Raw genomic sequence first — 22,307 nt, 5'->3', positions numbered from 1 at the left:
AGCTCCAGCTGCAAAGGAGTCTGGGAAATGTAGTTTTCAACGTTTTATGTCTCCAACAAAGATGAGATGATGGAGGCTGAATGAGCCAATCCCTAGTACCTGTCCACCAAGGTTATCGACACTGTATTTTTTCATGTGCCGAGTTCTAAGAGGCCCGGAGCATAATGAATCACAACACCATCTGATTAGACTTGGTGATTCCCCAAGTTCCCTCTTGGATTTCCCCTAGTGCAGCTGGGAGATGCTGCTTAGAGCTTCAGTGTCCATACTTGGCACTTGGTCTTGGCTGTTGGCCACAACAGGGAAGAGTGCCTGGCAAATCCACCAACGATCTTTTCATTTACACTTCAATCCCAATGCTGGTGGTTTAGATAAAGCCTTCCCCTTGGATCAGAAGGACTGATATATATATAGAAATATGTGTCTGAGCTCGCCTTCTAGCTTTGCAATGTCAGAATTGGAAAATCCAAGACTATTTGGGGAGAATTCAAATGGGTATTTATAATCAAAGCTCTGTATACAGAAGAGGAGTTCACAAATGGCTTGTTTTTCCTTCCTACATTCTATAAGCTCCCCCCATAGAGTCCTGGCTTTCCCACTCTAGCACGTCAGCACCATGCCCTTGAAAATTGTACGCCATTCTTTTCTGGGAAGAAACAGGAGTTGGGGGGGCGCCTGGGTGGCTTAGTCGTTAAGTGTCTGCCTTCGGCTCAGGGCGTGATCCCAGAGTTCTGGGATCGAGCCCCATGTCAGGCTCCTCCGCTATGAGCCTGCTTCTTCCTCTCCCACTCCCCCTGCTTGTGTTCCCTCTCTCGCTGGCTGTCTCTCTCTCTGTCAAATAAATAAATAAAATCTTAAGAAAAAAAAAAAAAGGAGTTGGTCCAGAAGTGAAAACTTAGATATATCATAACAAGTTCCTGATGTTCAACCATACTTTTAGTCATTCGGCCAGTGTTTATTGAGGACCTGTTGTGTTCAGGCCCCATGCTGGGCATACTTGGGAGTACGCAGTCATGAGCAGGCCATCGTTCCTGTTCTGAGGCACAGTGGGTCTAGTCAGGAAGATGAGACACATTTTTGGTGGAAGAGCAAGTTCTAAGGGATCCTGGAGCAGGAAGAGATTATTTTCTTTGGGGAGAGAGGATCTGGGAGGACTTCTGGAAAGAGAAGGTATTGGAACTGAGCCTTGAAGGATAAATAGGATCTGGATGGGCAGAGGTGGGAGCAAGGTCATTCTCTGGAGAGGGAGGGAGGGCAGGGTGGGCTTGAGAACCACGGGGGCCTGGTGGTCTGGTGTGTCCTGGTGAAGGAGATCGCCAGGACTGGAAATGGGGTGAGGTCCAGGGCACTCTTGAAGGCCAAGACCAGCCAGGCTTCCCCCACCCGTGACTCTTCCTCATCACTCTGATTGGTACACTTGGACCCAGATAGGTTTTCTGAAACGATGGAGCCAGAACATCAGAATTACTTCCAAATGAACCACCTTCAAGATCACATCTGCTTAGTTTGTTCAAAACTAAAAGCATCCTTTCCCTCAAGGAGAGAAGCTCTTAAAGTTCTGACGATTTCCTAAGTGTTTGGAAATCTGAGACAAGTGATCTGAGGGTCTCTCGTTGGTTCCAGTTGACTGACTTAGTGACTGAAGAGAGAGAACAGAGATCCTTTTCCTGGTCACAGTACCTCTCTGCATGTCTAGGGGCAACATGGCGGTGACAGCAGACGCCTAATGCTCGAGGAGCACAGGGCGTCAGAGGGAGTGGGGTGTGGAGGAGTGGCAGGCATCAGGAGGGCGGGGAACACACACAGGAATGGGAGGCAGACTCGGTCTGTCCTTAGAGACAACAGCCACAAGGGGCAGGGTGCCAGGGCTGCCTCATCCTTGTGACCGGGCAAGGAAAGTTCTGGGCAGAGCAGGCTGGTTGTCCATTGAGTCACACAGCCAAAGACTGGCCGTCAGGGCCTCCCCCAGCACTGAGATGGGTTGGACTGAGGTGGTCTCCCAAGATCTTCACGGTGGAAGACTTGCCAGAACTGATAGAGGACAGGAGAAAAGCCTCTCTCAATAGTGGACGGACCCCGCCTCCCCAGTTGTACCCCAGATCAGGCGGGATGGGGGTGGGAGGGCCTGGGGCAGGGAAAGGACAGCCCCTGAGCAGCTGTGCTGGCGGTATTGCTCAATGCCGGTGGGCGCTAGTCACATTCCGTGTGAATGGCGCCCCCTGGTGACACATGGACTACCCTGTGAACGGTGCCCCCTGGAGCTGGCAACTCAGAGGCCTTCCCACGCAGAGTCTCTCCCTGCTTCCCCCTAGTGCCCCATGTCGCTGTGGCCCTGGATTTTTAGTGTTAGGCCCGGAGACCACTGGTCCCTGTAGGACGTGGAGCGCCAACCTGAGGCGGCTCTGGCCGGCCACAGGAAGTGACGTAAGGCCCACCTCCACCCAGGTGCGGGTTGAGGAAGGGGTGACCGTCAGCTGCGCATGCCTAGCGTGCCATTCATCATCTCAGCTTCACGACAGCCCAGCTCACAGACGCAGGGCACAGGCTCGAGCTGTGCTGGTCTGCGGCGACGGAGCACGGCTGCTCAGGGCACAGCTGGGGTGGGAGCCTGAGTCTGTGGGACGCTTTCCTCCGCATGCCCCTACCACAGGAGGCAGTCCCTCCTGCAGAGAGAGACCCAGAGACCCCATCTGAATTCTTTGGAGAGGACAGGCGTCCCCCATTTGACACACTGGCAAACCCTTCCTTTCATTGGCGGCCACCTAAGGCCCTAGGGTTCTGCTCGTGGCCCATGATGGGAATGTGTCCTGACCCATGACAGTGTCCGTGGAATGGGACAGATTGGGGTCTCTGTGAGGACAAGGAGCAAGCCCCCTCCACACCCCATTGCCTGAAGCCTCTGGGGTGGCCAGCCTCTGTAGCCGTTCTCAGAACACCCCCCGCCCGCCCAGCCTGACCCTCTCTCTCTGCTGCCTCCCAGGCCCTTCATGCTGCTGCCGCCACTGATGGAGTGGATGCGCGTGGCCATCACCTACGCGGAGCACCGCCGCAGCCTCACCGTGGACAGCGGCGACATCCGGCAGGCCGCCCGGCTGCTGCTGCCCGGCCTGGACTGTGAGCCCCGGCAGCTCAAGTACGCAACTGGGGACGAGTGAGGCTGGGGGGCCCGAGCTCCACGCCCAGCCCCCTGCACACCTCCCTCTCCTGGAGGTTGGGAGGGGCCCCTCCCCAGGCATGCTGCGTGGGTGCCATGCCTGTCAGACTGAACTTTCCAGACCTTGGCTGCTTTCTGGGTGCATCTTCTGCAGCCACTGGTCACGGAGCAGACGCGCACTTGGTCCGGCTCTGTGGGATATTTGGGGGGTAATCGGCAAAAGCGGGTCCTTCCTCTCCTCTGTTTCTATATTTGCCACTATTTTTTCTGAACTATTCCTTGGTGTAGGCGCTGGGCTGAGCCCTTCCTTTGTATAATGCGTCACCTTGGTCCTCATGAGAACTTTGGAAAAGGAGGGACTCTAATGCCCCTGTTACAAATGGAGAAACTGAGGACCAGGGAGGAGTAATAATTTGCCTACAGATACTCAGCAAAGGGTCTGAATTTGAACCCAGGTCTACGTGGCCCCAAGCCTGGGCTCTTAACTTTCTTCCCAGCACGACCGTCTTATATTGGACTGGTCTGCTAAAGTCGGTCTGGAGAATGTTCTCCATGGCTATCCTTATCCTGTGAGAGACTTGCCTTTTTTTTTTTTTTTTTTAATACTCTTTGCCCCAACCCCAGTTGTAGGCTCCTCTGTCTCCGTGGCAAATTCCCAAATGTCATTCTGGGACATGAACTTTCCACACTTCGGCCCAACGAGGGCTCCAGGCTGAAGCCCCCTATGGGAAGCCTGTGGTGTGCCGTCTCATAGATGCAGTTTGTAATCTGTGACTCTCGTTGGTAGGATGGCTGGATGGCAGTGGGATTCTGGGCCTCTCTCCACCATCTGTTTGGTGTTTCTGGGCCTCCTCAGGAAGCCTTGAGGAGAGAGGATGTAAGCCAAGAACTGGAATTGGGCCACAGTGGCCGTGCTGTAGTCCGAGGGCAGCCTTCGCCCTGCAGAAAGCACACAGGCGAGCACCGTGGCCCACGCCCGGGCTGGAGCTGCGTCCTGCTCAGGCAGAGTCCCTGGTGGGTTATTTCTGAGGGGACATCGTTTCCCGACAGTGGACAGCTCCAGAGAGCTCAGCGCTCTGCTTTAACATGTTTGTAGAGGAGCAGAAGTCTGTACTGCTCATGTTACTGAGCACGACAAGGCCAGTCGCTGCCGATGGAGCCATAATTCCCCGTCCTTCCCCTCCACCTTGTCGTCCTGCCCCTCGTCCGCCTTGCCTCCTTGTGCGCGATGCCCTCGCCCCCGGCGTTCACACGGTCCTGCTCATACACCGCCGGTCTCGTCTGTGCAGACCCGAGTGCTGTTTCAGCTCCTTCCGGAGGCTGGACGCCCGAGCGGCCACCGAAAAATTCAACCAGGACCTGGGCTTCCGCATGCTCAACTGCGGCAGGACAGACCTCATCAACCAGGCCATCGACGCCCTGGGCCCGGACGGGGTGAACACGATGGATGACCAGGTGCGTGCGGAGAGCTCTGCTAGCCGGGCGCGGGGGACACAGGCGGGGCTCGCCGTGGCAAGGGGGGTCGCACAGTCCTAGCACCACTGGGGAGACCTTTGTCACGGAGAGTTCTGCTTGCACTGGCTGGAAGGCTGGGGACTGTCCCGGCTGGTGCCGGGCTGGGAAGAAGCCGGAGGAGCCCCAGCAGGATTTCCAGCTGTGAGTGCTAAGCGCTGGGGTGTGTGCCCTGGGCGCCTCGTGGGCCTACTCTGTACCGGGGCCACAGAACCCATTGCCTTCGTGGAATTAACATTCTAGTCGGGGAAACACGTGCTAAGAAATAGAAACGTAAAACACAGAGAACGTCCGCGAAAAGCGCTAGAGAGTAAAATGAAGCTGGAAAAGGAAGCATTGGAAGTGATTTACAGTTTTAGATAGAATTTGAGGGATTTTGTTTGCTTTGCTTATTGTTTTTGCCGTGAAGAGCTAACATTTATAGAGCACTGCTATGTTCCAGGCACTGGTCAAAGCTCTTTGCCCAGATGAACTCATTCAGTCTTGACAGTGGCTCTAGGATGTCATACTATTATTATCCCCATTTTATAGATGAGGAAAACTGAGGTACAGAGAAGTTGGCTTACCTGAGGTCACAGGCTAGTACAGAGCAGAACTGGGGTTAGAAGCAGTCTGACTCCAGGCTCTTCACCACTATGGACTGTCTGGTTTGTTCGTCTGATGCCACTTTGTGCGTCCTCGCCGCATAGGTGATGGCACTGTGGTTTGGAAGGCCACACAGACGGGGGGAAGGCTCCGTGACAGCAGAGGGCTTGGGTGGAATGCTGTCCCGTGAGATGCCAGCACGGGACAGGGAAGTGCTGAAGTGCCAGGTGGACCTGGACAGGTGACGGATCAAGCAGAACGGCTGGGGACGTGGCCTCTGGTGGGGGCGGGTGGGGATGAAGCTGAGAGCGGTGGGGCAGGCACTCCAGGGAGAGGAGATGACCCAGAGCAGGGGCACAGAGGTGGGACAGTCAGGGCGTGTGCTGGGCCATGGGGCCGAGGCAGGGCAGCAGGGAGGCCACAGGCTGGGTGCCAGATCTCCTTGGGGTGCCACTGTCAGGGCAGGTCCCTGGGCCTTGCGGGGGCTTTCATCCTGCGGCGTCCTCTCCCCGCTCGGGGCACCGGGGTGAGGCCCAGGGCCATGCGCCCTGTCATAGCCATGGCATCTTGGACAAGCTGCTCCACCTCCCTGAGGGTCACTTTCCTCGCTTCCATCAAAGGGGGACAGCAGTCCCTGCCCTGTAGGGATCGGGGACACTGCTGCATCTGGCGCACAATAAAGGCTTAGTGAGTGTTCCTTCTGGGTTTCGCTGTCCACGTGAGGACAGCCACGATTAGCCGTGAGCTCTGTTCATCAGCCCTTCTTGCTTTACCCTCCCTGTGGACCTGGAGTGGGGGTAGGGCGGATACAGAAAAGTAGTGTCTTCTCCCAAGACTCCTAGCCGATGGAAACGCTGGACCGTGTACAGACGCGTGGGGAGCAAAGTCGAGCAAGCGCGGAGGAGGCTGAAACCAAGCCAGAGCCTCCCTCCTCTGAACGCTCCAGCCTGTTTGTGCCCTCGGCCTTGGTATTTATAGGACGATCTGTGGGTAAACAGCTCTCTCGCCCGTGATTAATGTCAGGCCATTTCTTTATCTCTGGGCACTAGGCAAGGATTTATGAGGTAAGGAGATCTTGTCTACACACAAATAACCTAATAAATAACATCGCGGGGCTCCAGACACGCGCTCGCCAGGACCCAGCTGTGAAATAACACTTTCCACGGCTGCCTTTGCTATGACTGGCCCCGGAGGAAGAGTCCCAGCCAGGAGGCAGCCCTGCAAGCCGTCCACCTAGACTCGGGGAGGGACTGGGCCTCCGCTTTCGGAAAAGCTCTGACTTGCTCGGTAGCATGAGAGGTCCGAGTCAGACGCCTGTCCGCACTCTGTGAGCTGCCTCCGGGGGAGGGGGGCTACATGGCTCAGGTGGCCCCGGGGTCCCGTGTGAGTTCTTCCTCCTCCTTGTGTGGCCTGGCCTTGGGCCTCTCTGCTCCTCGTCTGTCCCGTGGGGATAATAATAGAGCCTCCCTAACGGGGATGTTACGGTGACTCAATGAGACGTTGCACGCCGATCACGTCACGCGGCGATTTAGTGCCCAGGCGGGGGGCGGGCTCGGATACGGTATGTCGCCGGGGCGGGGCGGGCTCCTTGCACTCTTGTGCCTCCCTAGCTCTGGAGGTCAGCTGCCTCTGTACTAAGCACTTTAGACACGGTCACTCGTCGTCTTTACGACAACCGTCTGAGCTAGATGCTGTTGTTGTTCTCATTTTAAAGAAGAAACTGAGGCACAGAGATGAGTGACCTGGACACGGTTTACAGCTCCCCATGGCAGAGGTGGCCTCTGCGTCCCGGTCTGGCTTCGGGGCCTGTGCTCTTGACCCACGCCTCACGGGGTGTGTGTCCAGAGGGCCGGGAAGGGGCAGGAGGTCGAGCCACGACGCCGGACTGCTCGGGGTGAGCAGCTGAGTCCAGCAGACCAACTGTGGTTTCCGGGACAGAGGCCTGTGGAGTACGCGGCTGCGTCCGTTCCCAGGTGGTTTAGCGTCGGCCTTCGATTCCCGTAGGGTCTGACGCCGCTGATGTACGCCTGCGCCGCCGGGGACGAAGCCATGGTCCAGATGCTGATTGATGCGGGAGCGAACTTGGACATCCAGGTGAGCCCAGCAAGGAGCGCCCCACGGGGTCCAGCAGCCACGCTGGGTGCAGCGTTTCGGAGGAACGGGAATACAGATGCATGGAGATGAGCGTGAGCCAAGAGCGCTTCTCCTCCCACGTGGGCTTCCGGCCCAAGAGTGAGGAGCTGAGCGGAGAGAATGGGCACAGCCCTGTTCTGGCCTCGTCCGCGGCCGTGTCTCTCCCCAGGGCAGGCAGCGCTCACTGGCCATCCTGCTGAGCTGGGCTATGGGTGCGCCATGCAGACGTGACCAGTGCAACAGAAAGCACTCGAATAGGCTCCTAGTCACCGCCCCTGCAGCATGCCCCTCTCACTCAGGTGCCTGCATCACCTGCCTGGGAACAGCACTCACCCAAAAAAATGGATCCTTTGTGGCGTTTTCCAGGTTCCGAGCAACTCTCCCAGGCACCCCTCCATCCACCCCGATAGCCGGCACTGGACCTCACTGACGTTCGCCGTGCTGCACGGACACATCTCCGTGGTGCAGGTGAGCCCCTGCCCTCGCTCGCCAGGCGGGCTGGGCCCCGAACGTAGCCGTGCCTGACCCAGGCGAGCGGCCGCCTGGAATCAGGGAGGAGGCACTGCTCCGGGTCAGCAGGACAGACCCCCCCCCCCCCGCCCCGGTTTGCCTCAAGGAGACGGCTTTACTATAAGGATACATGTGGAATTTGAGGGAACAAGGCCAGGTCCAAGCAGTACCGGGCCTGCCCGGTATCTCTGTCTGTCCGGGACTCGCCGGGCATGCTGGAGTCAGCACGTGGGCTCCGTTTCCTTTCCTGCAACCATCTTTCCCACCCGTGGCTCTTTCTGCTCCCCCGTGAATGGTACCGCAGAGCTGGCCCTGTATCGGGGCATCCTTCTGGCCCTGCCCGTCCCCATTAATGGGCTTAGTCTTTCAATTTCCCAGTTCCTGAGAGGACTCAGAGGGGCACAGCTCACCTATCCAGCCGGGCCACGCCGTGTTGTGCCCACGATGGCCCAGGTAGCTGTGGCTGGTATGAAGGTGAGGTTCAGGCCCAGAAGTAGAGCTGAATAGCAGCCCACCCCAGGATGGCCACGAGTCACCCTGCCACTCGACTCCCAGACGCCTTTGCTCCCCGGGCCACTGGGTATACAGGGTTGCACACTCCCTCCTGGGAGTCCATGTGTCACCCTCGCTGTCTGCTAGATGGCAGGTCCTCTGAGGGCAGGGGCCGTGTCCAGGCGGTTGTCATGGCCAGCACAGCCCTGGCCCGCCATCGTGACTCAGCAGATGGTCTGTACCCTGCCTGTGCCGTACCCTGCCTGCTTGCTGCTTCCTGCCCTCCTAAGCAGCTGAGCAGAGCTCCAGCCTAGCCCGGACCAGCGTGCAGGGCTATGCCCTGGACCTGCCTGGACTGGGGCCCAGTTTCACCCCATCGGGCAGGCCTCCGCCTCCCCCACCTTGGCGCACCGGCTCGGCAAAAGCGCCACAACCTGTTTCTGACTGATGAGAGCCTCCAGCCAACAGCCGTTCCCACTTCCCACACACTGGGGCGCAGGCTTGGAGGTCAGCTGGCCCCCTCGTGCCTGGTCTCCCACTGTGGGGCCGGCGGGGTTTCCCCTGGGTTTGGAGGAGGTTCTGGGGTTGATGTCCAGAAATCCAGGAAGGATCTAGGTGCTCGTTGCAGAGCAGCCGGTCAGGGAAGGTGAGGTGCAGCCGAAAGTCACCTGTCGGAGCAGCGCGGACACCACCCCTGCCCCAAGGCAAAGCCAGGCCTGGCTCCGCGGGAATGGCTTGGCGGCTGTTAGCCCTGTGCCATCTTGCCCTTGCCAGACTGGAGAGAGGCGTCCTGGGCGGCGAGGTCTTGCCCCAGCCCTGTGCCTCCCAGCCTGGGTAGCTTGCCGGACCTCTCCAGTGAGACCCTGAAAAGCCACTGGTTATTGAATCCCTGTGGTGGGTTGAGCACCATTTCATTTCATCCCCAGTGTGGCGGCAAGGCAGACCTCTGGCCATTTTTCAGATGAGGAAGGCTGAGGCCTTGGGAGTTGAGGTTCGTTCCCCGCCCCACATCACTCACTGGTTGGTGGCTGGCACTGACACTCAGCTCTTTCTGACTCTAATACTTGTGCCTTTCCCACTACCTCTGCCGCCTCCCAGAGCCTCAGTTTCCCCTGGTAGATTGGGGGTGATCCTTTCTATTCTGCTCATTTGCACAAGTTCTTAGGTCACTGCAGTTGATTCATAGGAAAGCATTTGAAAGAGAAAAAACAGCTCAGAGGTCCCCACAGCTCAGGGGCTTGGTCCAAAGCCATAAGAGTAGAGGTGAAGATTCTAGAAACTTGAAGGCCTGAGGGTAACTTCAAGTTCCAGAGTTCCAGTTCCTCAGGTGCCCAGGTGAGCTGGGTCTTGGTCACATGCCTGGAGGGAGCCAGAGGCCCTTCTCCCAAAGCCTCCCCTGCACACATCCCAGACACTCCCTGTCACGCTGACGTGTCCTGCCCCGTGTCCTACAGCTGCTGCTGGACGCCGGGGCCCACGTGGAGGGCTCAGCGGTGAGTGGCGGTGAGGACAGCTACACGGAGACCCCCCTGCAGCTGGCCTCTGCGGCTGGTAGGTATACAGACAGCTGCCCTGCCCAGCAAGGGTCCCCCACTGCCCCCAGGGCTCCGCCTGCCCCTCCCTGCGGCATCACCCAGCCTGGCTGAGCCTGCAGCCAGACTTGCAGCCAGACTCACAGCCCCAAGCCCAGATCCCTGGGGCAAGCCTAGAAACCTCTCCTTCTGGGCCCCTGGGGGCTCCCCCTCGCCCCACTCTCAGCGTTTCGTGGAGCTCAGCACCCAGGCAGCGGCCAGTGGAGGCACACGGTGACGCGGGCAGTGGAAGCAGCCTCCGTCTGCCTTGTGTTCCAGGGAACTACGAGCTGGTCAGCTTGTTGCTGAGCCGAGGGGCAGACCCCCTACTCAGCATGCTCGAAGCCAATGGCATGGCCTCCTCCCTCCATGAGGATATGAACTGCTTCAGCCACTCGGCCGCCCATGGCCACAGGTACGCACCTGGGGTTCCTGCCCCGTGTGATGTGGGAGCATGAAACAGGCTTTCAGGAGTCTGAGTCCCCATGGGGAGCAGAAGAGCTAGAGATCTTTCCAGACAGGGTTTCTGCGTGGTAGCCACCCAGAAAGAAGAGGCAGGTCCTCGAGGCCTCAGATGTTGGAGGCCCCTGTGCCCCCACCCACCATCGGCTCCTGGTGGACCTGGGACTGCAGCCCAGATGTCCCGATGCCCGGGGCAGGCCCTTCCACTTCCTGTAGACTCTCCCGGCATGCCGGCCCACCCTGGGCCCACGTCCCTTCCCTTCCTGTACTCGGTGGTTCTTCCCCAGGGCTCCAGGGGCCTCGCACAGCATATGGCTCACCCCGAAGAGCCTCCTGGTGGCCATGTGGGAGATCACATCCCACTCCAGGAGCAGATGGTGGACCTTGCTTTGTGGGGGCCAGGCCTGCCCAGGGGTGTGACAGGGCGGGCAGCAGGCTGGGACCAGAGCCATCCGGCAGCTCTAGGGGGCAGAGTGAGACAAGAGAGGAGGTTATTAGAAGCCAGAAAAGGGGCCAGAAGGGAAGGGCGGGCAGGACAACTGTGCCCTATTCTCCAACACCAGTCTCAGAAGCAGAGTGTGTCCCGCTGTGCCCCCCTCCCTAGAATGCTCTCCTCCACAGCTTCTGCCCATGCTGTCCCTGCTCGCCAGCCACCTAAATCACCCTCCCCTCCGCCCCCCAGCACCATGCTGCACGTCAGGGCCAGCAGGCCTCTTCACCCAGCCAGCACCCCGTGTTTTCCCCTACTGCAGCCTCTTCACCCTGTGCGGACACACTCTGCCCATGTATCTGCTTCCCGTTCTCTCTCTGGAACACGGGATTTGGGGGACAGGGGTGGTGGCCGGCTCACCTTCCCATGCCAGCGCCTGGCACAAACGAGGTGCTCTGTAAGCTCGGTGAGCTAGCAAAGCGACAGTGAGATGACCCTGGATCTCTCAAGGGGGTCTCTGCCTGGTGCAACACGACCTCCATCACAGACTGGGGAGCGGGCTGGGCAGGGCTGCTGGGAGGTGACCTGTGGACCTGCCCCCGCGGCCACCATCCCAGGCCACAGGATGTGACAGAATGAGCCTGGGGCATGGAACCAGCAGTCCTGGGCTGGAGTCCGCACTCCTGCCGCATGTGGCCTGGAGCACGCTGCAGTCGCCAGTCAGGAACGGCGGGGTGCGTGGGCTCTCAGGGCTGATGCAGCAGGTACAGGGGAGCGAGCTCCGTCAAGTCCAGCATTCTACACATGAAGTCCACGTAACCGGCGTCTCGACTCACGGCAGGCCGGGAAACAAAGGCGTATGAGCACGTCCTGGGTTTCAGACGCTTCCCGCGTGCAGTTGGCTGCCATCTCAGTGCTCTGCTCTGTCAGGCTCTACATCCGATGCCGTCACATTGGCCTACGGTTAACCCTGGAAGAGGGTGACGCGGACACCCTGCTCTGCAGATGACAGAGCAGTCGGGGCCCAGAGAGGCAGAGCAAGCTGTCTGAGATCACACAGCCAGGAAGGGAGGGCTTGCTTGGCCCCAAAGCCCACGACTTAGTAATACCAGGATGGTGGCAGGGTGTGGTGAGGGGTCCCCAGGACTGGTCCCCTGTACTCTCCCCTGCCTTGCTTAGGTGGCTGCAGGTGGAGGGTGCTGGGAGCCCCGGCCCAGCCTGCTTGAGAGGGGAAGACCGTAAGCCTCTAGTGCCCACAGGTGCCCCAGAGCAGCCTGTCTAGTCCACGGGGCTTGGGAGGGCCCCTCAGGACCTCAGGCATCCGCCTCCGTCATCCCTCGGCCCGCAGGAATGTCCTGAGGAAGCTCCTGACACAGCCCCAGCAGGCCAAAGCGGACGTGCTGTCCCTGGAGGAGATCCTGGCCGAGGGCGTGGAGGAGAGCGATGCCTCCAGCCAGGGCAGCAGCAGCGAGGGGCCCGTGCGGCTGAGCCGGACCCGCACGAAGGCCCTGCAGGAGGCCATGTACTACAGCGCGGAGCATGGCTACGTGGACATCACCATGGAGCTGCGGGCGCTGGGTGAGGCCCCGCAGGCGTGCACACACACACACACACACACACACACACGAGCACCCTCTGCTCTTCGAGAGCAGACTGGAAGAGGCCCCACAGGGGCAGACAGGCCACAGGGCAGCCGGGCGCAGGGCGGGACTCCATCGCCGCAGGCCTGACAGCCGATGGCCGGGATGGGAGAGGCCCTGAGCCTCAGATGGTCCTCCACGGGGCGGCATCTAGAGGGCACCGCCCCAGCCCTCCAGCCTCAGGCCCGTCCTCTTCCCTGGTCGGAGCTCCACGGCCCCTGGCCTTGTCACAGCCAGGATGTGTGGCCCTGGGAGCATCTGCATCACTATGAGTCAGCGTTTCTGGTCAACAAGATGCTCTGCTGTCACTCGGCCAGACTCACTCGCTCCTTGGGCCTGCGCACCTATGGGCGCTCCTTCCTCCAGGGAGGCCGCGCAGACAGGCAGCCCTAGGTGAGACCCCAGCCATTCCGCCATCACTGGCACTGCTGATCTTCGTCTAAGAACATGACGTCCCACAAGGCACAGGGCCTGCGGCCGGCTGTCCGGGAGCTCTGCGTGCATGATGGCAGCGTGGCTACTGTCACAGGGACCACCATACACAGATGCCCAGCCGGGCCAGGGGAGGGGGAGGCCACACCATCTTGCAGCCAGTCAGGCTCAGTGTTCCTCACTGTAAAATGGGTATATCATTCCCATCTACAGTCAGAACACCGAGGATGCTCATGCCACCTACGTCGTCGTGTCTCTGGGGAATGCCATCCATCCTTTTTTTAAATCCAGAGTGAGGCTGGGGGGTAAGAAGCCATCTCTGTAATTACCAAGAAAATTACTAGCTTTTGTCATGACCTCCACAAAGTAGTTTTAAGTTAGTTTATGGCCCCACTGACACACTCCAGGGAGCTGGTACCCAGTAATTAGATGCCACTGGATGCCAGTGCCCGGAGTGCTGTGGAAGCCCTCAGAGGGAGGTCAGGTGGCTTCTAGACAGGCGTGGGCCCAGTGTCCGGCACGTTTCCGAGGCCTCCAAGTGCCCCTGGCCAGCCCTCGTAATTGATAGGTCTTCCCAGTAAGTGGTTCCGGGGCCCCACAAACAGTGGGGCTGGTGTGGCCCCAGGCCAAGCCATCCGGGTGCCCTGCCCTTGGGCCAGAGCCATTCCTCTGCCTTCTCTGACGGGCACCCGAAGTCCCCTCTGACCTCTCGGCCGGCCTGTCGGGGTCCATGGAAGCTGTCCTTCCCTGGCCTCAGAGTCCCGCAGCGCGAGGGAACGGGGTGGGAGCCCGCCCGCAGTGGGGGTCGCTGCCGGCTGGGCCCGGGGTCTGTGCGGCGCGCCGGCAGAGGTGACGGCCGTCCGTCCGTCCCGCAGGCGTCCCCTGGAAGCTGCACGTGTGGATCGAGTCTCTGAGGACCTCGTTCTCCCAGTCGCGGTACTCGGTGGTGCAGAGCCTCCTGCGGGACTTCAGCTCCATCAAGGAGGAGGAGTACAACGAGGAGCTGGTGACCGAGGGCTTGCAGCTCCTGTTCGACATCCTCAAGACCAGCAAGGTGAGTGACGCGGGGCGGGTCCCCAGCCGGAGCAGGGCCCTGGCGCCCACCGCGCCCGGACTCCCGCGGCCCGGCCCTGGGGGGCTGGAGCCCGGCCGGGAAGGCAGTCCACGCGGGAGGACCAGGCGGCCTCACGGGCCTCGCTGTGCTCTGCCCGCAGAACGACGCCGTCACGCAGCAGCTGGCCGCCATCTTCACGCACTGCTACGGCAGCAGCCCGGTGCCCGGCATTCCCGAGATCCGGAGGACCCTGCCCGCCAGGCTAGGTGCCCGCCCCCCGCCGCCTCGGCCTCAGTGTCTCCGCTCTTCCCCTTGGTGCCCCCCCAGCCTCTCGGAATGCTTCCCTGGCAGCGGGGGGCCCTGGGTCACGTCCCTTCTCTTCCCTCGGGCACAGATCCTCACTTTCTGAACAACAAGGAGATGTCCGACGTGACCTTCCTAGTGGAAGGAAAGCTGTTTTATGCTCACAAGGTCCTGCTGGTGACGGCGTCTAACAGGTAGGCGCCTCGGGGAACAAGCCCCGACCCCGGACGGGTGGGGGCGGCTTCATGTAGACGGAGGTGACCACGTTCCGGAGACGAGCCTCAGCCCTGCGGAGATGGGTCACGTGGCCGTGGAGGCCCTGCCGCCCCACAGGGGGCACAGGGCAGAGTGGACAGAGGGACAGTAGGGGTCGCACCCAGAGTTCTCCAGGAGGAGCTCTGTGGTGGTATTCTTCCCGGTTGAGGTATTGCTTTCAATTAATAGAAAATGTTCTGGAATGAAGAGTCACTTTTTGGGTCACAGGCATCACAGCCATTCATGGGGGGGGCAGTGGGGACAGATGGGGGCCCGGCCCGGCTGTCAGCCCAGGATGATGTAAGCTGCCATTTGCGGAGAATTATTTTGGGAGCGCCGCAGTAATTGTACAAATGCCCCGTCTCCCGGTGACTGGTCAGGTGACGGATGGTGCCGTTGCTGCCCGGTGATGAGGTCAAAGTCATGTGCAAGACCCGCCTTGTTTCACCCCCTTTGCTCCAGGTTCAAGACGCTGATGACCAACAAATCAGAACAAGACGGCGACGGTGGCAAAACCATCGAGATCAGCGACATGAAGTACCACATTTTCCAGGTGTGTGGGCCTCTGTGCTGCGCGTTTCCGTCTGGGCCGGGAGGCAGCTGGGAGTTGGCCATAATCTTGCACTCTACGCCCACGGCCTTCTGCGTTCGCTGAATCTGTGGTCCGGTTGGAGCATGCGCGTCTGTCCCAGCCACAATAGCCATTGCAGCGTGGGCTTACGGTTCAGAGCCTCTCACACGAGTCCTGAGCTCTGACCACTGGGTGAGGGGCCTGGGCAGATGGACAGATGCACAGGTCAGGCCCGGCACCCGCCACACATGCGTTAGGAGCCCTCATTCCTCAGGGTGGGCTCCCTGCAGCACAGACCTGTGTGTCAGCCCCCTGCCCCCCACCCCTCGTGTATCAACCAGCCCCCAGGCGGGTGGCATGCACGCACTCTGAGGCGCGTGGTGTGGGCTGCACCAGTCCTCCCAAGCATCAGACCCCAGCCAGGCAGGCCAGGCAGAAAAAGCCAGCTGAGTCCATCCTGGTTGTGGAAGACCAAGGTCAGGTCTTTTGGTCCTTCAGCTTTGGAGAACATCAGAGGTTGCGTGATGGAAACTCCACAGGCTGGCCGCCAGTCATGGCCAGAGAGTGTGGAGGGAGGAGACTGGCTGGGATCTCCGCCGAGCCCCAGCTGAGAGCTCCTTTCTGGGAAGTGGCAACTCCAGGTCTCCAAGCTGTGTGGTGGACCCTGGGCTACAGGGACAACCCCCAGGGGCTGGGACTGAGGCCAGGGGGCAGTTAGTATGGGCTCCAGGGCTTGGCCCTGCACAGGACAGCTTTGTGCCTCATGGAAGCACAGGAAGCCCTCATCTAAAATGGCTTAGTTCCCCCTCATGCTGTCTTCACCCACTGATTATTTAGCATTTCGTCATCTCTGGACACTGTGGGGACAGCAGGGCAGGGCCTTGCCCTCCAGGAGACAGGACTGTGAGAGTGTGAGAGGTGGGGGGGAGCGCTGGGAGCTCAGGAGAGGGGCATGTAACCCACAGCCGTGGCGGCTGTCAGGGACTGGGGCGGGCAGCCAGCCAGCCAGCCAGGGAACGGCGTGCTCAAAACTCCAGAAGCAGAGACCACAACATGCTCCAGAAACGCCCTCTGGTCTAGTCTGGTTAGGTGTTCTGAAGACGCTGCCCCGAGGAGCCATTGCATGGTTTGACCTTTAACCTACAGAGGAAGCTTACTGAAAGGTCATCAGTGGTTAGCTGATGTTAGCCAGGCGTGGTTCCAAGTGCTTTGCCCATGTTCATCAGGTAAGCTCCAGGGCACAGCACGGTCCTTGGAGGGGTAGGTGCATAATTCCCTCTTGGTAGATGAGTCAGAGGCACAGAGAAGTTGAGTAACTTGCCTCAGGTCACACAGCTGGGAAGTGATAGAGCCGGGATTCAAACCTAGGCTGTGTGGAATGGTCAAGTTCACATTTACAAAGCCCACTCAGTGGGTGAGGAAGGGCCCAGAAGGGCCATGACTCTAGCCAGGGGCCCAGGTAGGAGGCTGTAGAGAAGTCCAGTTGTTTGATGGAGGTGAGCAGGTGGTGGCAGTGGGATGGGGGGAGAGTGGACCGGAACCAGGGACTGACGGGGAGGAAGTGAGGCCCGGGGTCTGGCACAGGCAGCAGAGTGGGGTCTGTCTCTGCTTCCCTCTTTTCCACCCCTTGATCCAACTCACTGGGAAGGGGGCAGCTCTAGAAACTTGTTTGGCTAAGAAGCCCAAAGTCTAGGTGAGTTGAAACTTGAGATGGGGCCATGAGCAGACACAGGACGGCAGTGCAGGAGCGGCAGGCAGCAGGGCCGGGTCGAGAGCTGGGGTGAGGGTCCGTGTGTGGCCCCAGCTGACCGCCGCCGCCGAGCCGCCCAGCAAGACTGTGCTTGCTCACCGGGAGGGTGCCCATGCCACAGCAGCCTCAGCAGCCCCGGGACAGCCTCTCAGGGCTGCGGGGAGGGCCCACGGGAACATCAGCTCCAGCACCCCCGGCACGCACGAGCCTGGGAAATGTGGGCACATCTGTCATGGGGGAGCGCCGTTTCCGCTGGCGCCTCCAGATGCTGTTGGTGCCGGGCTCAGCCCGAGCCCTTCGACCCCAGGCCGGGGCTTCCTGACAAAGCCTGAAAGTGTGCGAGCAGCCCCTGAGTATCTCCCCGGCTTTCCCAGCACTGGGAGAGGGGGAGAGAGGGAAGGAGGGAGAGAGGAAGGGAGGTCATCAGTCACTGTATTTGTTTTCTAAAGGAGGAAACAGGCCCAAGGAGATCGGAGCTATGCCATCCAAGACAAAGATAACGCACGCCGCATATGTAATTTAACATCTCCGATTAGCCACATAAACAAGCAAAAAGAAATGAGTAAAGTTTATTTCGATGATATATTTAACTCCTTATAGCCCAAATAGTACAGCCGATATAAAAATTAATGACATTTTCCTTTTTTTCATACTAAGTTTTCAAATCTAGTGTGTATCTGACACAGCACGTCTCAGTTCAGACCAGTCTTATTTCAGATGCTTAAAAGCTACACGTGACCAGTGGCTGTGGCATTAGTACGGGTCTAGACGCTTGTCGAGGTCACTGCCAACTAAACCCAGGCCTTTGAGGAGCAGCCCTGCTGGTCTTATCTGGCTTGACCTCGGTCCTGTCCGTGCAGTGTCCGTGGCCTTCCTGCATGCGGGTTCCTGGGTTCGTGTTCAGCCCAGAAGCAAACCATGCTGTCCCTCTGCTGCTGATCGTGCCCAGGCCTTTCCCAGAGCAGCCTATCCAGAGCCGTGGGCAGCCTGCTGGGAGGCAGAGGACCCCCGTCCTGCCTGGGGGCCGCCGGGCGGGCCAAAACCCAGCTCCCTCCGCAGGGTTCCCAGGGAGCGGTTGTGGTTGGACTTCCCTGGACTACTGTGCATTCAAGTAACCTCAGGGAGCTCCACGGGCCACAGCTGGCTGTGCCTGGTCAAAACCAGCTCCCGAAAGGCTGAGGCTGGGAAGGGGAGTGGCAGGTTGCTGCCAACACCCCTGCGTCCCCTCTTGCTGAGGGGCTGCCCTGAGGTCATCCCTTAGTCACCGATGCTGGGAGCTCCTGCCCACCCGCCCACCCCACTCCCAGCCCCGGCTCACCCATGGCTGCCCTACAGTGCGGTCCTGAACAGCTCTGAGCCCCCCCTGGGGGGGGCGGTTGCAGAAGAACCTAGGCCTGGGGCCCGCCGAGGCACACGCCTCCTGCAGCAGGGGCTGCACCAGGCCCGTGGGCGCCCCGCCTCTGTGTGTGTGTCAGGGCCGGACAGTCTGGCCAGGCCATCTCCCCATTCCCGTTCCCCCGGGGTTGGGCTCCTTTCCCTAGACCCTCTGGAGCCTCTTCTAGCCCGGGGCCCTGCTGCTAACAGAGCCCAACTGTGCCGGCTGGGGCCGTGTTTACTTACACACTTGCCAGCTCCTTGCTGGGGCTATTTCTTCAGCCAGCCAGTGCAAATCGCTTGTCTGTTTCCAAGGGGGAACTTCGCAGACTCCAGGGTGATGGCAGAGTTCGCCACTTAGACCCCAACAAAACTAAATGTCATTCCCCCACTCCTGGGCCACCTCATTTGATATCCCGGGCCCTCTGTTCCCAGAAGCCCCAGGCAGGTCTGGGCCAGGCAGCGAGGTGACCTCTGGAGCAGATCCCCACCCCAGCTCTGTGCTTGCCGTCCAAGGGAACAAATCCAGGGGGGAGGCAGGGTCTGGCTCTCACCTCCACCTTGGATCCCAGCACAGACAGGAAAGTTGGAAGCAGCTTCTGAGGGCAGCCCCTCCATCCTGGGCCCAGATTTAGAATGTGGGTGAGAGAGATACGCAGCGTGCCGCCTGGGGGTCTAGTGTAGGAATCAGGAGACCTGAGTGACTTGAGCCATGCTGCCTCCCCCCTCCCCCGGCCTCAGTTTCCCATCTGCGAATAGTACCTTCCCTTCTGGGCTCACGGGTCGGTCCTGAGGATCGGAGTGGAGCCACCCCGTGGAAGGAGGCAGAATCTCGGGGCTGACCTCTAGAAGCTGCACAGACAAAGAGTAGCTTCCGGGAGTTGGGGGATGTGTGTGCGTCCGCCCGCGGAGGGACGGAGGGCACGGCCGGGCGCAGGGCGGAGAGCGGCGGCCGCGGAGCCCGCTAAGGACCCAGGTGCGCGGGTCTGCTTGGCGCTCACACGGCGCCCCTTCCCGCCGCAGATGATGATGCAGTACCTGTACCACGGAGGCGCGGAGGCCATGGACATCCCAGCCGCCGACGTGCTGGAGGTGAGGGCCCGGCGCCGCGGAGAGGGGTAGCGGCCCGGGTGCCTGTGCCCCGCCGCCGGCTCCCAGGGACGGGGCATTGGAGAGCTGAAAGGGGAGGCGGCCTCTTGCAGGACCTCCTGATTCCCTGCTGGTCCTTTCTCTTCCTGTGACAGGGAGGGCCACTTGCCCACCCCCCTCCTGGCCCAGGGGTGGGGGAGGAAGGGCTCCAGTGAAGGGATAATGGCCCAGGAGGATCAAAGGCAGCCTCCCACTCACCTCACTGCTTAGAAAACTGACCCCTGCTGGTCGGGTGCTGGCTAGAAGGTCCGGGAGACAAAGAGTGCAGTTCACGGTTGAAACCCTTCTGAGGTCAGGAATCCCATCCAGGGTCTGTCCCCCATCCTGTGCCTTCCAAAGTGTCCCAGCAAGTCCCTAAGTGGCCTAGAACAGAAAGAAATCAGTCCTTGGATTTGACATGCGGAGGCGGGCAGGGCCCGAGGATTAGGAGAAACCAGGGCCCGCTGCACGGAGTTTTCGGTTCCCCGATGGCTGGGCCACAGGCCTGGCTGCCCACATCCAAGGCCACGTTTGCCTCCCCCACCAGCTGCTGTCAGCTGCCAGCCTGTTCCAGCTGGATGCCCTGCAGAGACACTGCGAGATCCTCTGCTCTCAGACCCTCAGCGTGGAGAGCGCCGTGAACACCTACAAGTACGCCAAGGTGAGCGCCATGGCCGCCTGCTGCCTCCCGCGGGCTCAGCTCCACCGGGGCCTCGGGCCTCGGCTGCCTTCCTGTGCTGGGGCCGTGCCGAAAGGCTGTGGAAGGAGTGGAGGGGGGTGTGATGCCCTCTGGAGCCCAGGGTCCCCACTGTTCAGCAGGGCAGCCTGCAGCTCGGGAGGTGAGCTTCCCAGGCTGGGGGGCCTGGGCCAAAGGGCTGAGCTTCTCCGAGTCAGATCACTTCCTTAGGTTCTTACTTGACATTTTCCCCAAGCTGTCCTTCAGCTTGCCCCTCAGCACACAGCACGGCCGTCTGCTCAGGCTCAGAACTTGGCCCCATTTAGGCCGGCTCCCTCCCTGTGAACACATCGGCAGTCTGTCCATTTTATTCCATGTCCACTGTGCCCACCCTGCCCTGAGCCACCCACCGTCACCTCTCTGGACCACGACATTGGCTCAGCCTCCCCCTGCATGGCTATCACCCTGCCGTCTCCAGGCTCTTTGACAAGCGTTAAGACCATGTCTCTCCTCTACTTATAGCCTCCCTCCCACGAAGCTTCCTCTGCTTGCAGGCTGAATAACACACTGGCCGGCCCCCTAGGACCCCTCCCACGGCTCCCTTCACCTGGCCCCCTGGCTTTCTTAGCTCACGCCTCCCCCACGGCCTTCCCCCAGGAAAGCGCCTTCCTAAGCTCCTCCCAGGCCCCCGACTCCCCTGGCCTCTCCCGTGAGGCACCTGCTGCTTCTCTCACACCACTGATCACCGTCTGCTGTGACCTCACTTGGTTCTCTGGCTTCTCTGTCTCCCCCAAAGCAGAACATCAGCTCTAAGAGCACATGGCAGAAACCTGGCCCCCAGAACTTGGTGCCCAGTGCCTGGCCCAGAGTGGACACTTGATAGTGGTTGAGTTAAAGTTGTTACCGAGCACGTACCGGGTGAAGTGCTCAGGCCCTGGGCTTGGGCTGGGCTCCCCGCCCCTCGCCTTGGTAAGGGGGCTTCCGACCCAACAAGGACGCCTGCCGTTCAGTAACGGCAGCAGTGCGATGCAGGCAAAGTAAATGATGGGCCCAAGGACAGTGATGTTCCTGGTGACACAGCTGGGATTTCAACCCAGATGAGTCCCGTCTGGAGGAGAGAATTATGGAAGCAATCCAGATAAGGGGAAGGCCCTTGGCCCCTGGGCAAGATTTGGGGGTGGGGGGGTGCCGTTTCTGGTGGGGCTGTGCGAAGGCCTTGGCTCTCACACTCCCCTGCCCCCACAGATCCACAATGCCCCTGAACTGGCCCTGTTCTGCGAAGGCTTCTTCCTCAAGCACATGAAGGCCCTGCTGGAGCAGGACTCCTTCCGGCAGCTCATCTACAGCCGCAACAGCAAGGTGCAGGGCCTGGACCCCCTGCAGGACCTGCAGAGCACGCTGGCCGAGCGCGTGCACTCGGTGTACATCACCTCCCGGGTCTGAGCGCAGTGGGGGCGCAGCGGGGCGGCACGCCCGGGGGCGGGGTGTGAAAGGCTGGGAGCAAGTGCTTCTGGGGACACCTGAACAAGTACATACCTCGGGCCTGTGCACGGTCGGAGTCCCGCTGCGGGCGTGGGGTAGGGGCACTGGTTGGAGGCCTTCCTGGAGCCAGGCTCATGGGACTCAGTTTCCCCCTCTTTCTGCAGACATCCTCTCTGGTGTGGCTCTGTCCTCCGGCAGGTAGATATGCTCTGAGCCCTCCCGTCACCGGGCAGCCCCACCTCCAACCCCTCTGCCCCAGGGCTGTTTGCTTGACGAGTGATGGGCAGACAAGGCCAAAAGGTGGCCCTTCCCCCCACCCCCTCCCCACCGACCCCCATACTGTTTGCACCTTGAGGACCACCTGTACTCATCCTTGTGTGCCCCTTCTCCCCTCCTGGAGGTCTACGGCTGATCCTGATTCACCCCTGCTTGAAACAGCTTCTGACCGTGCCTTTCAGGCTCTGACCGCCCACAACTCCCAGGCCTCCCCAGGCCTCCCCAGGCTCGGACTGTCTCAGCCGGGCCTCGGGGCTATGGGCGTCCTGATGAAGACAGAGAACACACACTCTGGGCCCCAGGCCGCTTCACGCAGAAGCTGGTATTTTTCCTCAAGGTCACATCCGAAAGGCTGCCCAAATCCCTGAACTTCTTCCTCAAGGCTGTGCCTTTGCGATGTGAGCCTCCAGGGGGCCTGAAGATCCCTGCCCAGAGGGTCACTTGGAGTCCTATTTTCTTTGGTGTCTAGGCTCCTCCTTTGGGGGAGCACACCCCTGCCCTGTGAGTGCGAGAAGGC

The 22,307-nt window shown here is 60.3% G+C and overlaps 1 protein-coding gene across 2 annotated transcripts in view; it reads left to right on the top strand.

The window, feature by feature from the left end:
* Positions 1 to 21,613, top strand: part of ABTB2 (ankyrin repeat and BTB domain containing 2) — a 170,158-nt gene extending 148,545 nt beyond the window's left edge. The window contains exons 4-17 of one of the 2 annotated variants that reach the window (XM_045808515.2): positions 2,981 to 3,133; positions 4,444 to 4,609; positions 7,256 to 7,345; positions 7,751 to 7,852; positions 9,841 to 9,937; positions 10,237 to 10,372; positions 12,198 to 12,427; positions 13,797 to 13,975; positions 14,136 to 14,241; positions 14,370 to 14,472; positions 14,996 to 15,086; positions 19,252 to 19,320; positions 19,904 to 20,017; positions 21,278 to 21,613. In XM_045808515.2, coding sequence (XP_045664471.2) covers positions 2,981 to 3,133; positions 4,444 to 4,609; positions 7,256 to 7,345; positions 7,751 to 7,852; positions 9,841 to 9,937; positions 10,237 to 10,372; positions 12,198 to 12,427; positions 13,797 to 13,975; positions 14,136 to 14,241; positions 14,370 to 14,472; positions 14,996 to 15,086; positions 19,252 to 19,320; positions 19,904 to 20,017; positions 21,278 to 21,475 — 1,834 coding nt within the window. In that variant the 3' untranslated portion in view covers positions 21,476 to 21,613. The remainder of the gene's footprint in view (positions 1 to 2,980; positions 3,134 to 4,443; positions 4,610 to 7,255; positions 7,346 to 7,750; positions 7,853 to 9,840; positions 9,938 to 10,236; positions 10,373 to 12,197; positions 12,428 to 13,796; positions 13,976 to 14,135; positions 14,242 to 14,369; positions 14,473 to 14,995; positions 15,087 to 19,251; positions 19,321 to 19,903; positions 20,018 to 21,277) is intronic. The other variant, XM_087854740.1, reaches the window with a different exon arrangement.
* Positions 21,614 to 22,307: the final 694 nt, after the last annotated feature.

The sequence above is a fragment of the Ursus americanus genome, chromosome 24 (genome assembly GCF_024610735.1).
Source record: "Ursus americanus isolate L20-20 chromosome 24, mUrsAme1.1.p, whole genome shotgun sequence".
In the NCBI taxonomy this organism is placed as follows: Eukaryota; Metazoa; Chordata; class Mammalia; order Carnivora; family Ursidae; genus Ursus; species Ursus americanus.
The sequence above is the reverse complement of the archived record's forward strand: the minus strand, read 5'-3'. Positions and strand labels throughout refer to the sequence as shown.